The 19,654-nt window shown below is 34.3% G+C and overlaps 1 protein-coding gene across 1 annotated transcript in view; it reads left to right on the forward strand.

Moving 5' to 3' along the window:
* Window positions 1-18,871, forward strand: part of LOC115217605 (organic cation transporter protein-like) — an 81,377-nt gene extending 62,506 nt beyond the window's left edge. The window contains exons 7-11 of the mRNA XM_029787357.2: window positions 4,176-4,310; window positions 10,697-10,782; window positions 15,473-15,593; window positions 18,034-18,106; window positions 18,854-18,871. Of these exons, the coding sequence (XP_029643217.1) occupies window positions 4,176-4,310; window positions 10,697-10,782; window positions 15,473-15,593; window positions 18,034-18,106; window positions 18,854-18,871 (433 nt within the window). The remainder of the gene's footprint in view (window positions 1-4,175; window positions 4,311-10,696; window positions 10,783-15,472; window positions 15,594-18,033; window positions 18,107-18,853) is intronic.
* The last annotated feature ends 783 nt before the right edge of the window (window positions 18,872-19,654 follow it).

Consider the following 19,654-nt stretch of genomic DNA (forward strand, 5'->3'; position numbering starts at 1 on the left):
ATACATATTGTTAACTAATTAACCTAAGTTTCAAATTTTGATACAAGGCCACCCCAATGCTCATCTGGTTCTTATTTTGTCGACCCCCGAAAGGGATGAAGGACAAAGTCAATCTCGGCGGATTTTGAACCCACGACGTACAAACGGACGAAATGCCGCCAGTCATTTTGTCCGGCGTGCTAATGATTCTGCCAGTTCACCACGTTGATATCTTTTATAATAGTGATTTCTAATTTTGGCACAAGGCTGGGAATTTACGGGGATGGTCTAAGTCGATTGCATCGATCCCAGCGCTCAACTGGTACTTATCTTATCGACTCCCTAAAAGGATGAAAAGTAAAGTTGATCTGGGCAGATTTTGAACCCTGAACGTACAGACGGACGAAATGCTGTTAAGCATTTTGTCCGGCATGCTAACGATTCTCCCAGCTCACCGCCTTAATATCTTAGATAATATTAAAATTCGAATTCTTTTTGTCTCTATATGTGCTCCTTTATTTTAGACTTACCAATGCATAATACTATAAAATCTTTCGACCATTGTACTCTTAAGAATAAGCCTTTAGGCATGACAAAACTTCAAAAGAATCTGACCACTGACGTCTCAAAACCGAAGAAATTTGGTCATTATTATACCAAAAAATGCAAGGCGTTGAGCTGGCAGAATCGTTAGCACGCTGGGCGAAATACTTAGCAGTATTTCGACTGCCGCTACGTTCTGGGTTCAAATTCCGCCAAGGTCGACTTTGCTTTTATTCTCTCAGGATCGATAAATAAAGTACCAGTGAAATACTACGATCGATGTAATTGACTTATCCCCTCTCCCAAAATAGCAGCTTCTGTGGCAGAATTTGAAACCAGAATTATATCAAAATGTCAGAAAAAGCTGTCATCAATATATGATTGACAAACAAAAAAAAACGAATGCGTTAGACGTAAACATAAACACACATACACATATACATATATGTATATGTATATATGTCTATGTGCATACATATATGTATATATACATGCGTATGTGTATATATATTATATATATATATATATATATATATATATATATATATATATATATACGTGTGTGCATGTGTCTGCGCGCACGCATGTCGATATACATGTATACATGTACGTATATGAGTATGTCTTGTGTGTTTTGTGTATGTATCAACTTACTTAGGATATCTATATATTTGTATATGGAAATGTAGGTGTACATATGTTTATGTACATGAGTGTGTGTTCATATACATTTATGCATGCGTACGTGAGAGGAGTATACTGCTGTACGTAGATAATATGGATGGTTGATGTGTAACCTATTCTAGTTTTACCTTAACTGGTTGTATGCTTAAAATTTACCTGATGATGGTGGGATTTTATCATGATTTAATCTAAGAATGCATCACAATAAATTGCTGCCGAAACAGCTGTTGTGAATTTTAAAACCCACTTGTGTTCTTTTATACATACGCTATTCTTGGAAGCATCTTTGGGTTGAATTTGCTGTTCATATTGGATTAGGTACCTATGTATATATGTATCTGTATGTATAATATATATATATATATATATATATATATATAATATATATATATATATATATATATTATATATATATATATCAATAATAATAAAGAGTAAAATTAATTAATCGGTAAACTTATACAAGAATTCTATAACTATGAGTATAATTATAATTAAGGTTCAGCAAAAATTTGGTTGTGAAATAGTAGTTTAACTGCTATTTCTAGATTTCGGTTTGTGGTGAAGCAAATTTTTGCTGAACCCTAATTATAATTATACTCATAATTATAGAATTCTTGTATATATATATATATATATATATATATATATATATAGATATATATATATATATATATTATACTTTACTAGACTATACTATATTATATATATTATACTATACTATACTATATTATATTATATATATTATATATTTTATATAACTTTATATATTATCCGGAAGTATATTTGCCACTTAAATGTGGCTAACCCTTAGGGGTTGATGCTACTGTAGCTTGTAGCCCTAGGAAGACATCTCCTCCAGCTGGCTATTGACACACTTCCTGTACCCTATCAGTATTTGCAAAGAAAAGTCATCCTTCCTATCTCCAGCCTGACGTGATACACACGGACCCGGGTTTCTGAATATTGACCCGTCATCAGCGTGTGACAACTATCGGTTGGCGATATGAAGTTGTTCCCAATGCAAATATATATATATACTTTTTCCAGTGACATTATATATATATATATATTGTGTGAGATATAAGTTAGAGGTTGTGCAACTATATAAGGGATAAATGTAACCGTAGGCACTCCTGGTGTATTACCTCAGTATGTATGGTCCTCGTTATAAGGTATACGGTAGTAGGTAATTTAAAGGTAAAACTGTGGTTTAATATATAGAGAGACGATAAGACATGGAGCAATAATTAACAATGAGAAGTGGATCACTGGTGTTTCTATTTATAAAAATGGGGTAAATTTGCATTTGCCTCGTTACAATTGATAAACATCTTCAGAACGATTATATGGTAAAGATAAAATAGAAGGGAAAAATAGAAGGAAAGAAAAAGAAAAGTGTTCATTAAAGCAATAGTTTTACATTTTAGTGACTTACATAATTCCACGTGTCAGTAGGAGGATAAAAGAGAAGAGAGTTCGTTAAATCTGTAGTCTTAGATTTAGTGTCTTTCATATTTCCACTTGTCCGTAGGTTCCTACATTCGGTGCTAAGCTTAATAATCTACGTGGCTGCAGAGATAAAAACAATTGTGAATTCTCGAATATATGTAAAACTAAAAACGTAATCTACCAGTGCAATGTACTCGCAAATAATTACAAGAAATCTTATATTGGAACAGCAAAAAATGAAATGATACTTAGATATAACTCCCATCGCTCTAGTTTCAGAAAAAGAAGTAAAGCCAACTCTACCGGAATTAGTAGTTACATTTGGGAATTGAAAGACATAATATTAACTATAGTTTAGGATGGCGTATCCTAGCCAAAACTTCCTCATATAACATTAACAATAATCGTTGTAATCTTTTACATTTGAGGCTACAGGCAAAACTCATTGCTAAAAACATAAAACTTAATGAGTCAGAATTTAAAGGATCACGTGGTTGGGCCAGTAACTTTATGTCAAGGCATAAAGTCGTTCACTAAAAGTGGAAGGGTTCGCGCTCCCGACCTGACTTTGATATGCAAATGGATCGTGTATGCATGGAATGAACTTGATCCCCAGATTATTGTGAAAGGCTTTATGAAATATTGTATATCGTCTGCACTGGATGGTACTCAAGATGACGTTGTATGGAAAGATGAAATAGATGAAAGGGAATCTTCTGATGTTGACTATGAATCTGGCGGTGACGGAGATTTACACTACAATGATGCTGACATGTTTACGGAGGAACAACTCGAACAGTTATTTGATGCTGAAAGTGATGTTGAATTTGAAGGATTTCAATAAATGTTTTTGCTTTTGCTTTTGTAATTGATAGTGATGAGTATGTAAAGGCAATTTACTTAATATTTACTTTTCACTGATGTTATTACTGTTATTTCTTTATTTTCTGCAAACAAAATGCACAAAAAGGCTACACGTTTGCATTATGTTATATAAACAATAATAATAAAGGACGCTACCGTATACATTTTTACAAACCAAGGACGTTATATAGACCTCCTTGACTCAAGTTTGAGAAGGGATGCGTATTATACACAAGGTTCAGGGTTTTCAGAGGTACAGCCCCCTAAAAATCCCCTGCGTATTATACTCAAGAGCGGACTATACTCGAGGATTTACGGTACATTGTGTTCTTCGTTGTTCGAAAGAATAGATCATGTTCCATGTACTCGTGCTTCGTACTTTTTTGTTGTACACGTTTCATGAAGTCCTGTGCCCACATATGCATATATATATATATATATATATATATATATATATATATATATATATATATAATATATATATATATATATATATATATATATATATATATATATATATATATATGTATGTATGTATGTATGTATATATATATATTGAAAACAGTGACTCTTTCATTGAAGTATCATTTCTATCTCTTCTGTTCACAAATTCATTTGCTTTATCTGCCATGCGTTTCTATACCGGTTTACAGGATTGTAGATGCTGCATCATACAATGGTCTTTACTTATTATCCGAAGCGTTGGGCGGGAGTATCTACTTCAACTTCACAATTATGGCCCTTGCTGAAGCATCCGCTGCATTGCTATATGCCGGCGCACTAACAAGGTAAAACATAATAAACTTTAATTCAAGTGAACTTACACTATGCTTTATTAATTGACTGATTGATTGATAGATTAGCTGACAGATGATTAGATTGATTGATTGATTGATTGATTGATTGATTGATTATGTTGCTTTTTACGGTGGAGGATCAAGTATCACTGATGGTTTGAGAGCATTGGTGTAAGAGATTTCACAGACCTACTCTACCTCTTTTTTGTCATTCACCGTGATCCTATTTGTCTTTCATCTCTTTTCCTCTCTGCCTCTCTTTTCCTCTCTTCTATAGACCACAACAGGTTCTTCAGTCTAAATTTCTTAAAGCTTTTTCCCATCTTCCAGTGAACGCAATACTCAAGCTGATCTTTCACATTCCTCTTCATAATCTTCCATTTCGCTAGTATTCCCCTTGTTTCCTCCGGGATTCTACAGTTTGACTTCTCCGGACTTAGTTATTGCTTTTTGATTGCAGTTTTTCATTTTCTGGATCAGTGAAAGATAATCTACATAGATTTCTACAAGCTGTTTTCAGGTTCCCTTTCTGATAGCAACCTGTAACTGCGTCACATTGAAATCATTGACGCATTTGGTTCTTAATCGAGATGTGCAATGCCTTTCACTCTCTAATCCCGTCAATGATGTTGAGACGGCGCAAAGACTTAGGCATCCTACAATTTACATCGTTTATGGACAAGAGAGTAGTCGATTTCATTTCGATGGTAAGCGTAGATATATATATATATATATATATATATATATATATATATATATATATATACACACACACAATATTTACATTATTTACATTGACGGATATTTGTCCTCATCTTATTTGCTGTTAACACAACGTTTCGGATGATATACCCTCCAGCTTCATCAGGTCTCTTGAGAAAATTTCGAAACTGGTTTCTCATTTCTAAGGTATTTTTCGATCTTGTTATTATTATTCTTATCATTATTATTATTATTATCATTATTATTATTATTATTATTATTATTATTATTATCATTATTATTATTATTATTATTATTATTATTATTATTATTATTATTATTATTATTATTATTAGCATTATTATTATCATTATTATTCAGTAATTTTATTTTTATAGCGTGCTTTCACTTCACTACCGAGCGCAGCTCTGTGTGCCTTGGGTATGTGCTGTGATTTGTTGTGATGCTCTGATGGTTATAGTATGGAAAGTGTTCTGCGTAGGATGTGTGCAGTGCCTAGTAGTAGGCAATTTTCTGTATGTTATATGTGTTTGTAAGTCCTGGTGTTTTTGTTATGTATTTGTCTGAATTTTTTTTATCATGCCTAATGCACCTACTATGATAGAATTGTTTCTGTTTTCATGTTCCACACATTCTAGTTACCTCTATTTCCAGGTCTTTGTATTTTGAGAGTTTCTCCATTTCATTTAGAGACACGTTGTCATCTGCCGTATTGATACATCAATTAGAAAGCATTTTTTTTCTTCATGATCTCTGACAACTATATCTGGTCTGTTGGCCTTAATTTCTCTATCTGTGTGTATCGGCATATCCCAGAGTATGGTTGCTTTCTCGTTTTCTGTTCTGTGACCTTTTCTGGTGTGTGCCTATACCATTTTTTCTCTGTTGTTATTCCATAATGTTGGCATAGCTTCCAATGTATGTAGGTTCCAACTCTGTCATGTCTGTGAATATATTCCTTCTTAGCCAGGACTGGCAGCTAGAGATAATGATTTATTTTTTCTTCTGTCCATCTCCACATATTCTGTAGTTACTTGTATATTTCTTTTCATTACATGTTTTTGGTAATTTCTGGTTGGGAGGCTTTGGTCTTGTGCTGCAATTAAAAATCCCTCTGTTTCTCTGCTTTGAGTCCTGAGCTTCTCAACCATTGCTGGGATTTTTCTTTGTCTATTTCTTTTGCGTTTAGTTTAGTGCAGTATTTACCATGAAGGGGCTTTTCTTGCCATCGTTTTATCATGGCTCGTTGCTGTTCTATTTTTAGTTTGGATTTCTTTGTTTTATAGCTTTTGTTGTTTCTTCATCATCTTCTTCTTCTGTGTTTATTAGGTGGTATGATTTCTTGTTTGTATTTGTCAGCTTCCTTAAATACTGAGAACAGTTTTTTTTGTTTTGCTCGTGTTTTGCTGCTATCTGGATCAGTTTTCCTTCCTTCTGAAGTAGTATTTTTGCAGTCCTATGGTGGTTATTTATAGTAGTTTTCCAGCTGTATAGGCCTCTACCACCTTCTATACGTTGTATATATGTCTTTCTATGTCAGATTTTGGGTGATGCATCCTAGATCCTGTCAGTATTTTTCTTGTTTTTCCTATCTATTTTGGACAGTTCATTTCGTGTCCAGTTAAGGATATTGTAGCTGTAACTTATAACTGGGACAGCTAAAGGTGTTGATACCTATTATCTTGTTTTTAGCATTGAGCTCTGTTTTTAGTATTGATCTAACTCGTCTATAATATTCTTTTTTTTATTTTCTCTTTCATTTGTGTGTGTTGTGTCTTATCTAGTTCATGGATTCCTAAGTATTTGTAAGTTTGGCTTTGGTCTAATTCTTTTATTTCATTGGTTTTTTCTAGTGTGATGTTGTTACTCTTAACTAGTTTTCCTCTTTTCATGGTTACTTTGGCGCATTTTTCTAATCCAAATTCATATCTATTTCTTTGGTAAATCCATGAACTGTCTTTAATAGTGTTTCCAGCTGTTTGTCATTTGCAGCGTATAGTTTTAGGTCATCCATATATAAAAGGTGGCTGATCGTTTTGCCGTAACATTTATATCCGCATCCAGTTCTATTTAGCATATCAGACAGAGGTGACAGTGCCAAGCAGAAAAGGAGTGGAGAGAGCGTGTCTCCCTGGAATATTCCTCTTCTAATGGGGATGTCTTTGGGTTTCATGAGTCCCTCTTTTGTTGGGGTGTAGGACTGTTTGCCATTTATTCATAGAGTGCTCTATGAATTTTATGATTGTTGGTGCTACTTGTTAATGGCTAGTGTTTCGAGGATCCATGTGTGGGGGATGCTATCAAACGCCTTTTTGTAGTCAATCCAGGCCATACTGAGGCCTTTCTTCTTTCTGTGGCTGTCTTCAGATACGGCTTTATTAATCATTAGTTGATCTTTACAGCCATATGAGCCCTTGCGGCATCCTTTCTGCTCTTCTGGGAACAGTTTGTTTTCGTCCAGGTGCTGTTCAGCCTTTGCGATATCACTGCAGTAAATGCCTTGAACATAGTAGGGAGGCAGGTTATTGGTCTGTAGTTTTCTGTCTTCTGTTTTGTTGTTTCATTTGATTTGGGATTAAGATGGTTTTCCCCTTCGTGAGCCATTCAGGCATTGTCTCTGGCTCTGCTAGTATGCTGTTAAAGTTTTCAGCCAGCTTTTTGTGCATTCCTGTTAGATATTTCAACCAGAAGTTGGGGATCTTGTCATGCCCAGGTGCCTTCCAGTTGCTTAGTTTTTGCAGTGCCTGGGTGACCTCTTCAGTTGTTATGGGGGTCCAAAGTTGTTCAGATGCCGAGTTTGTTATTTTCATACTCCTTTTTTTTTTGGCTGTTCGTTCGCCGACCATATTTCTTTCCAGAATTCTTCCAATTCTTCTCTGCCGTTGGTGCTGCAGTGACTTCTATTTTATTTTTGCCAGTTCTTGGTAGAACTTTTTGGGGTCGGAGTTGAACTTTTTGTTCTGTTCAAAGAAGCGTTGGCGTTTTCTCGTACCGGCGGATCCTTTGAGCTTTGGCAAGGATATCTTGCTTCAGCTTTTCTTTTATCTCCGCAAATCTTTTTCTGTGATGTTATATTTGCGGAGCATTTTTGTTCTCTTTTTGTTGCTTAGTAGCGTTGCTTGTTTGCTGATTTCATTAAGAATCGACAGGTCTTTTCTAATTTTTTTTATTTTGTTTTGGATGTTATTTATCCACAGGGTTTTTTTGGGTGGTGGTACTCCTGTTTGGGCGGGTTTGGGTGAGTATCCAGCTTCTTTTGTGGCTGCAGTGGCTGCTGCGTATATCAAGTCATTTAGTTCAGTGATATCACTTTTTTTTGTTCAGTGGCTAGTTCAGTGACGGCTAGGTTTATGTTGTTTATAATTGGTGTTGTTATTGCGTTTATTTTTATTCTTGGGAGTATGTCGGTGGTCCTTTTGGGCTCTGTGGTTTTCAGTTCTTTGATTATTTTTTTTTTATATTATCATAATCATTAGGCTCCCCTTCGTTGTTTACACATCGGTTTGTTGGGAATGTTGCGTTTGTCTTCGTGTTTTACAGTTTCAGTGTTTATATTATTGGGCATTGTTGTGTGGCTTCTATCTACATTTTCCTGTGTATTTTTTCTTTAAATGTTCTATTTCTATTTCTGATATTTTTTTGGCTTGAGAATGTATCTTCGTACGTTAGCTAATTTATTAGGGTTCATTGCTGTACCCAAGTCTATATCTCTATTTTTTCCTTCCATATTTTATATGTATTTTAGTCATATCTCTATTATTTTCCTTCCATATTTTATATGTATGTTTATCATTATTCTTTTATTATTATTATTTATTATTATTATTATTATTATTATTATTATTATTATTGGTTGTTGTTGTTGTTATATCATTATTATTATTATTATTCTTACATTATCATCATCATTATCATCATGTTATTATTATTATTTATTATTATTATTATTATTATTATTCAGTCACTGCCTGGAATAGAACTCGGAATCTTGGGGTAGTAGCCCGTGCTCTAAACCACTACCCCATATACCCACGGACAGGCATACGGCGTAGTGGTTAAGAGCGTAGGCTACTAACCCCAAGATTCCGAGTTCGATTCCAGGCAGTGACCTGAATAATAATAACAACAACAACAACAGCAATAATAATAATAATAATATAATAATAATAATAATAATAATAATAATAATAATAATAATAATAATAATTTCTTAGGAATGAGAACCCAGGTTTGAAATTTCCCCAAGACACCTGATGAAGGCTGGAGGGTATATCCGTCAAATGTAAATAATGTACATAATTCCTCATCTCTTAAATATATAGCTACATACATACATACATGCAGCATATATATATATATATATATATATATATATATAATATATATATAAGATATATCAATAAAGAAGGAAAATACAGTTTGTATAGTGTTAGTATATTTTATAGGTAAAAGAGTAATGTGCTTGTCGACTGGTTTCACTTTCGCTAATCATGACATTGAAAATATTGTAACTTCGTATTTTCTTAAGATCTTAGTCCATGTTGTGTAAGGGAGTTTGTGAATGAAATGAATTAACAAGTAAGGAGAGATAATTATGAATTAAAATATATTCTGAAACCAAAGTTGGTTATGCGTTCATATTTCTCTATTTTTCGGTAAATAATTTTTTTTTTTATTTACATTGTTTACATTTGACGGATATTTGTCCTTATCTTGTTTGTTGTTAACACAACATTTCGGCTGATATACCCTCCAGCCGTCATGTGTCTCGAGGAAATTTCGAACCTGGGTTCCCATTCCTAAGATATTGTTATTATTATTATTCGGTTCACTGCCTGGAATCAAACTCGGAATCTTTGGGTTAGTAGCCCACGCACTTAATCATTACACCATATGCCCGTGGGTAATTATGGAGTGAATTTTAGGGCTTATAAATCTAATATTCTCTTATTCTTCCTTAATATCGCTTCCCATATGTTATTCATATCTACACTCGGTCTGCTTAGGAGGTTTTTGTGTCTTGGCATATGTGCTGCTTCTTTTAGTTTTCATTTTTTCCAGTGGTGTTTTCTGTCTATTATTTTAAATTCATCCCTCAGGTGGTCTCCATTTTTCCATACATGATCAGCTATACCCGATTTATCAATATCTCCTCGTGTCACAGCTTTACGATGTTCCTATACCCTTATTTTGAGGGGGCGGCATGTTTCGCCTTTGTATAACCTACCACAGCTGCATGGACTACACGCAGTTTTTGGTCATATTCTCTTGTATTGGTGGTTTTACTCGAAGGAGATATTTGCGAAGTGTTGTATTACTCTTGAATACTGTTCTGATGTCATAAGGGCCGCATATCTTTTGTATCTTTTCGGAGAGGCCTTTCACATAGGGTTGACAGACTGTCGACAGTTTATTGGTTTCATCCTCTCTTTTCTTCATAATTAGAGTGGATAATATGTGAAGTTTAGTTGGATATTACCTGCACATCTCTCTATGTGTTCGCTCAAAAAAATCTGTCTGTACTGTGGGAGAGGGATCTGTCCCTTATGTAGTGTGGTTCTCTGTTTAAGTGCCATACCTGTCTGTACTATATAGTTGTGTCTTCAACCTGAACAAGTTATAACATATATACATACCGTGTTTCTTTTTTACAGATTTGGGCACAAAATATCACTGGGTTTTTCAAAATTATTCGGTGGTGTTTGTCTTATGGTTGCAGCATTCATAAAACTGTTTGGTAGTAAGTAAAGATATTTAAAACTCCATCTATTGCATGCATTTTTTTATAATTATATAAATATATATTTCAAAGCAAAATTATATTCACAAAATAAGTTGCTTGAAGTGTGCCTGAAACAAACGATACTTTGTTGTTGTTGTTGCTGTTGTTGTTGTTGTTGTTGTTGTTGTTGTTGTTGTTGCTGCAGCTGTTGTTGTTGTTGTTGTTGTTGTTGTTGTTGTTTTCGAAGGGTGTCAATGGCATAAACTTGAACTCCTCGGGAAACTCCAATTTCAAATTATCGAAATACTAAATAATTTCTGTCAGGAATGCTGGGTGTTTCCGTCCATTCTTTATCGTTCAATTAAACGATACTGTCAAATTTTCACTGGTGCGTTTTCTCAATAAGATAATCATGAATGTATTATTCGAATGAAGTAGAAGAACTCATCTAAACTCGGTCCTTTTGCCAAAAATCTTATTTCATCTTTTGAAAGTGGTTCACTATATTGTATGTACATGGATGTAGCTCACAATAACGGCAAACTATTCCTTCACATTCTCAAACATATCAGAATGAAGAGCCGACAATTTTTCCTAGTGATAACTTGATAACGTTATTATTTATTTCATAAGGCGACGAACTGGTAGCATCGTTAGCATGCTAGGCAAAATGCTTAACGGCATTTCGTCCGTCTTCACGTTCTAAGTTCAAATTACGCCAAGGTCGACTTCGCCTTTCATCCTTTCAGGGTCAATAAAATAAGTACTAGATGAGTGCTGGGGTCGACTTACCCCAGTACTCAATTGCTAGCCTTGTGCCAAAATTTGAAATCATCATTATCTGCCATGATGATTCTTGAAGAGAAGTGGATTGAACCTCATTTTACTATCCACTATAGCTGAGGCCCCATCAGTAGTAAGAGAGAACATACATTGGTCAAGCAAACTTCTCATCGCAGAGTCCTTAGTTTCCCCTTTCAAATGATACAAATGACGTAAATCTGTCACTTTGAAATTATTATTGTTACGGATAATGCTAGAAATATGTATATATATATGTTTGTGTGTGTGTGTGTGTGTGTGTGTGTGTGTGTGTGTGTGTGTGTATTATGTATGTTTATGTATATGTATATATTTATATATGTATATATGTATGTAAATATATATATTGCCCCAGCATGGCCACAGCTCGTAAGCTGAAACTAGAATCAATCAATCAATCATATATATATATATATATATATATTATATAATATGTATATATATATATATATATGTTGTATATATATATATATAATTTGAAGAAACTAAGACAGGGGTGACTCTGCGATAAGAAGTTTGCTTGACAAGACCGATGATAACACTTCTATTCCTTCATTAATTTATTTTTAACAAAACTGTATCAAATTATTTTACTTTTTACAGTTTATGTAGTATTTTTTTCTCTTTCGAATGATATTGGTGTTATATATCTTTCTACAATTTGAATAATTTTAATGCGCAATTAAATTCAAATGATTGAAAATTGTCGGCAACATAAGTTTAAGACCATACCAACATTATATTGTTTAACTGAAAATTTACGGTGCAAATGATCAACGAACAAAAATTTATTATTAGTATCTAGTTCCATAACTATTATTTTCAATTACGGCCTTACAACGGCGGGACATAGAGTTCGACAAATTAACACAAAAATCACTTAGAATATTTTACCATATTTCTTCAATAAAATTATATAATTGGGAGAAAATTTGTTGGTTTTTTAGCATGAACTCTTAGAAACATAATTCCCTAAATTTTCTTTTGGATTCAAATCTCGGCTCTGCGGAGGCCACTCAGTAACTACCATATTATTGCGCTCAAAATATTGCAAAACTTTCCTAGCCTTATGAACGTGGAAATTGTCCTGCTGGAAAATAGATCCCGGTGGCATCTGATTATTTAGATGCGGTAGTACATTTTCTTTCTAATTGCAGATTGGCTATACTGTTCAGTCTGCCATCAACCTTAACAATTGGACCAACACTTAAGCTGCTGAGCTTAACTATTATGACTCCACTCCACCTCCCGCTAGTACCGTTTTCTTGACACACTTAGAATGGAATTCTTCAGTTGGCCGGCGTCGAACATTAGTCTTTCTGTCTGATCCAAAGAATCAGAAGCGGGATTCGTCGCTCCAAAGAAGTTTTGACAGTTTTCGGCCGTCCATTCAATATGGCTTTTGGCAAACTTGATCCGCTGCCGCCGGTTCGTCTCAGAAATTATTGGATTCTTTCGAGTGATCCAGCAGAACAGTCCAAATTCTTTTTAGGTGGTTTCCGACATTTTGTGTTGTAAAACTGATGTCAGTTTCATCAGATAACTGCTTGCAAATGCCCACTGCTGTTAGCATTCGGTTACCTTCAAAGAGCAAAAAGGCGGTGAGCTGGCAGAGACGTTAGCACGTCGGGCGAAATGCTTACCGGTATTTCGTCTGCCGTTACGTTGTGAGTTCAAATTCCGCCGAGGTCGACTTTGCCTTTCATCCTTTCGGGGTCGATGTAATCGACTTAATACCTATGTCTGTCCTTGTTTGTCCCCTCTATGTTTAGCCCCTTGTGGGTAATAAAGAAATAGGTTACCTTCAAAGAGCCTATGAATTCGCCGATTCATATGTACTGTTGTTTTTCTCGGAGTGCCCCTTCTTTGCTGATCTTTGTATTGGCCAGTAGCTTGGTAAAGCTTCCATGTTTGAATACAAGCCGTTTTGCTGCATCCTAGATGCTTGCTATTGTTCATGAAAGACACAGTTTGGTGATGAAGCAGCACGACCTTTTATCTAGCAACTGCGCTGATACTACGTCACTTTCCTATAGCGAATAAATGTGTAACAACTCTCGATTATTAAACAAAACAGTGCTGTACGACCAGCCATATGACCACCCATTTGATTTATTAATTTGCATAATCTTGATACGGTCTTAAATTTATTTTGCCGACAATTTCTGATCATTTGAATTAATTGCGCACTAAAATTATTCGAATTGTAGAAAGATATACGACGCCTATATCATTCGAAAGAGAAAAAAATTCTACATAAACTGTAAAAAGTAAAATACAGTTTTGTTAAAAATATATTAATGACGGAATAGAACTGTTATTATCGGTCTTATTTTGGCCAGCTTATGTTGAACCAGAGACTTGTTACGTGTTTCAGTCATTCGACCCCAGTACTTATTTTTTATAATGCCCGGTATTATCCGTCTCTTTTGCCGGCCCGCTAAGTTACGGGGACGTAAACACACTTCAAATGATACAAATGACGTAAATCTGTCACTTTGAAATTATTATTGTTACGGATAATGCTAGAAATATGTATATGTATATATATATATATATATATATATATATATGTGTATGTGTGTGTGTGTGTGTGTGGTGTGTGTGTGTATGTGTGTGTGTATGTGTGTGTGTGTGTGTGAGTGTGTGTGTGTGGTATTATGTATGTTTATGTATATGTATATATTTATATATGTATATATGTATATATAGGTATATATGTATATGTATATATAGGTATATATGTATAGATATATATATATGTATATATGTGTATATATATATATATATGTATATATGTTATATGTATATATATATGATATATGTATATAATATATGTATGTAAATATATATATATGTATATATATATATGTATGTGAACATATATATATGTATATAATATATATATATATATATGTTGTATATATATATATAGTATATATATATATATGTATATATATATATAATGTATATATATATGTTATATATATGTATATTATATATATGTATATATATATATATGTATACATATATATATATATATATATATATGTATATTATATATATGTATATATATATAAGTATATATATATATCTATATATATGTATATATATGCATATATATGTGTATATATATATGCATATATATGTGTGTATATATATGCTATATACATTGATATATTATATAATAATATATATATGTATGTATATTATGTATGTATACTACAATACTGAATAATTGTCACAAATTCCTCTATTTACATAATGTCGAGGTCTCTTTCATAGATAGATAGATAGATTGATAGATAGATAGATAGATAGATAGATAGATAGATAGATAGATAGATAGATAGATAGATAGATAGATAGATAGATAGATAGATAGATAGATAGATAGATAGATAGCATATGAAAGACAGAAGATGGAATATACCAGAATTTATTGTTAATCACGACAATTGTTTCGACACGTCTAGCATCGATTCCTCTTGGGTGGGGCACTCAATAACTGCTTCAAGAGCATCCGGTGTTGCAGATGTATCTTGTCGGGTGATAAATAAATAAATACAACCCCTCAAAATGACAGTTCCACAGTGTAACTTTCCATTTTGAAGAGAGAAAAGCAGCCAGACGAATGAAAAATCTTCATTTATGTATATCAAAAACGGCAGAACATTGCATGATGAACACAAGCATACGGATGTTTGTGTACCATAAAATTACGTGATTTTACAATACAAAACTTCCTCTTTATATATTCTTTCCTTTTTTTAACATTGGTCATTTTTAAATGCAAACATTCTCTTCCGATTTTAAGATTCGTTTGTGAAGTTATGTTCCAAAACGTCACTTTTACTTTCTTTCTTTACAAATTTTCTTCTTTCAGAAGCAAACAAGATAAATGAAAATGCATTTGTAGGTCTCAATCTGGCAGCCATGTTTGGTGTTGGTGCTGGCTATGGAGGCAATTATATTTATACACCAGAATTATACCCGACTTCGATGAGGTAAAAACATTCAATTTTATAGAAATTGTATAACGCTCATTAAAATATTTTTTTATTCTTATGCAATACATATGCAATACTTGAGGTATTACTTGAAGAAAATCCTGCATTATCAGTTGAAGAATTGGCAATAAAGCTTAGTTCAAACCATACAACTGTTCATCGTAATCTTCAACAACTTGGAAAGGTTCCTAAACTTTGAAAATGGGTACCTCATGAATTATCCGAAAACAACCGCAAATCCCAAGTTGACATCTGCCCTTCTCTCCATTCTCGCGAACTCATTTCACCCTTTTTGGACAGACTTGTGACTGGTGATGAAAAATGGATCTTCTATCGAAATGTTAAATGTCGTAAACAGTGATTTGGTAAAAGGTAAAAAGCTCACCCACAACCGAGAAGGGAACTTCATGGGGAAAAGGTTCTTCTCTCTATCTGGTGGGATTGCAAAGGAGTAATTCACTTTGAATTGTTACTACCTAATGCAACAATCAATGCTCAAGTCTACTGTCAGCAATAAGAGCGTTTGAACCAAGCTTTGAAGAAAAAAACCCGCTTTAGTGAATCGAAAAGGAGTGATGTTTCATCAGTATAATGCACGACCCCACACTGCAAAGATCATTTGTTTCGTAGTTTACCGAATCATTTGGGGGACGTAATTTTCGCAAGCCAGGAGGAGGTCAAAACTGACACTTCAGAGTTCTTCGCTTTGAAACCAAAAGAGTTTTACATTCATAGGATTAAAAAAACTTGTAAATAGATGGAAGGAAGTCGTAGATAATCAGGGAAAGTACATTGATGATTAAATTTCAATTAATATAACATTTGATCACTTGTTTTCTTTATTCAAAATTTGGACAGAACGTATGGATGACCTGATATATATGGATATAATATACATATGTATAATATATATATATATATATATATATATTATATATATATATATACACACACACATACGAACTCCAAGTACTTAACGTCTTGGAGATTTTAGGTATAATTATACTAATATGTCCATCTGTTCTAATTTAATTAAATTCCATGTTTTTGTGCAGCTGAAAATTGCTCTGCATTTTAAATTGATGTAATGATGCATTGTTCAATTAAATGGAGTTGCATGCAACGATCGTACTGCATTACCTTTGGATATCCTTGCTGCTTATTTTTATTTTAATCACCTTACTTTGAAATTGTATGGATACGTACTAAATTCTGGTGCCTCAACTTAAGTACCATATTCATCTGAATATAAATTTTTGCTGAACTCATCTACCATACCCAATATATATATATAGCAAATGAAAGACAGAAGATGGAATATACCAGAATTTATTGTTAATCACGACAATTGTTTCGACACGTCTGGCATCGATTCCTCTTGGGTGGGACACTCAATAACTGCTTCAAGAGCATCCAGTGGTGCAGATGTATCTCGTCGGGTGATAAATAAATAGATACAACTCGTCAAAATGACTGTTCTATAATGCAACTTTCCGTTTTATAGAGAGAAAAGCAGCCAGACGGAGGAAAAGAATCTTCATTTATGCAAATCGAAACACACACACACACACACATGCATAATATATATACATAACAAGCGAGTCAAAGGTGTAAGAGGACTTCGAGACACCAGGGTATCTAAGAAGAATCTAACATGAGTATGAGCAAACAAAGTGTTTGTTAATGTGTGTTGACGTCTACCAAACAGATAATAATTCATGGAATACACACAGAAAAGCCCGTGAAAAGATAAACAATACGGTCGAATCACTGCGTTGTCTCAAAGTCCCCTCACATCAAAGAATCGCGTGAATTATGAACACGCATCGTTTAAGGGGGAGAGATGTACTCCGATGATGAAATACAAAAAGGATCAAATATTTTCATTTGAATCTGTCAGAACATATTAAAAAGGAATTGATACATTATTGTTTGGATTTTCGCTTATTTTGTTGCACCTTATAAATTATTACATTTAGCTGACATCAGCACACACCAACAAATAATTCCTTTGCTAACTGTAATAAGGAAGAACTCATCCTCTTGTTACATTCATCAGCTCGGGGGAGGGGTGTGGCTTTGAGTAAAGCGACGCACAATGAGGTCGAAACGCCGTCTTGTCTCGGAGTCATGTTACACCGCTGGATCGCGTGTGCTATGAACACATCGTTTAAAGGAACAGGGTATTCTCTGACGACGAAAAACGACAGTGATCAGTTATTCACGTTTGAATCTGCCAGAACGTATTAACAATGAGTAGATACGTTAAAATAACTTTATTTTTCCTACCGAAATTTTCGTATGACATTGAATGAAAACGATTTTGTGAAAGAGATAGCAGTTAGTGTCTTTGTGTAGAATTCCGGTAGCTTTCTATTTCAAATTAATTCACATATAACAATCCGTCTCTCAATAATTTCTTATATATTTCCTATAGGAGCGTTGGATTAGGTATGGCTTCTTCCTCAGCTCGAGTTGTTGTCATGGGAGTCCCGTTCCTGAGACTGCTGGTAAGTTACTTTCTTTTGTTTGTATGCATTAATTAAGATAGTTATTACCCCAACTCCCACATTCATGCTATCAAAAGGCTTCGGTCGATCCGAGTCAACGAGAAATAGTAACCAAATTTCCTCAAAATCTAGTCTTGCCATCTTAAAAACAAAAATTAATTGGATAATCTGTTTACTCTTTTACTTGTTTCAGTCATTTGACTGTGGCCATGCTGGAGCACCGCCTTTAGTCGAGCAAATCAACCCCAGGACTTACTCTTTGTAAGCCTAGTACTTATTCTATCGGGCTCTTTTGCCGAACCGCTAAGTTACCAGCATTGGTTGTCAAGTAATGTTGGGGTGACAAACACAGACACATAAACACACACACACACACACACCCAACACACACACACACACACACACCACACACACACATATATATATATATATTATATACACACACACACGACGGGCTTCTTTTTCCGTTTCTGTCTACCAAATCCACTCACAAGGCTTTGGTCGGCCCGAAGCTATGGTAGAAGACACTTGCCCAAGGTTCCACGCAGTGGGACTGAACCCGGAACCATGTGGCTGGTAAGCAAGCTACCTACCACACAGCCACTCCTGCACTTGCATATGTTTACTAAATACTTGATTAAGTATCTAATTACATCGAATGACATTATTTTTTTTCTAGAAATAAAACTTTCGAAAGTGATGGTGTCTATGTACTCTTGATGTGTCTGTGTATATCCATAAATATAGGAGATTGAAGCTATCTGAAGCATGTGGTTGTGTGTAAAAACTTAGCAGAGGGATATGATAACAAAATAAACTGGTTGAAATAATGGGGTGGAAGCGAGATAAAGTTTAAAACAAGAGAGTTTTGTAGTCTAATCAACGTAATATAAGTTTTGTGATTAGACAACACTGAACAAAAATTCCTGACTAAACGGTAACAAATATATATAAAGCTGTACGTGTATATGTTCGCGTGCGTATACTTGTTCATACATGTACATGTGTGTGTGTGTGTGTGTGTGTGTGTGTGTGTGTGTGTGTGTGTGTGTGTGTGTGTGTGTGTGTGTGTGTGTGTGTGTGTGTGTGTGTGTGTTTGTGTGCACAGAAAATAAATACTAAAAGGGAAAATATGGAAAGAACAAGATTTGACAAATATGATATTACTTTAGTTCAGATGAAAAAAAGCGAACGTGGCAACGTTTCGGACGTTCGTTTCATCAGAAAAAAAGAAAGGAAGTAGGACGCGAGAAGAAGACTTGTGATCAAAGACATCCTTGATGATGATGATGATGATGATGATGATGATGATGATGATGATGATGATGATGGTGATGATGATGAGGATGATGATGATGATGAGGAGGAGGAGGAGGAGGAGGATGAAGGGTGGTTTTAGTGGTAATGATGATGATGCAGTGGGTGATGGAAGTGATGATCGGGAGGGTGAGGAAGGAAGGAAGGAGGATGGTGATGAAGGAGGTTTAGATGATGATGGTGATGATGATGATGATGAGGATGATGATGCAGAAATTCTATTACTGCGCT

Source organism: Octopus sinensis, linkage group LG11 (genome assembly GCF_006345805.1).
Source record: "Octopus sinensis linkage group LG11, ASM634580v1, whole genome shotgun sequence".
In the NCBI taxonomy this organism is placed as follows: Eukaryota; Metazoa; Mollusca; class Cephalopoda; order Octopoda; family Octopodidae; genus Octopus; species Octopus sinensis.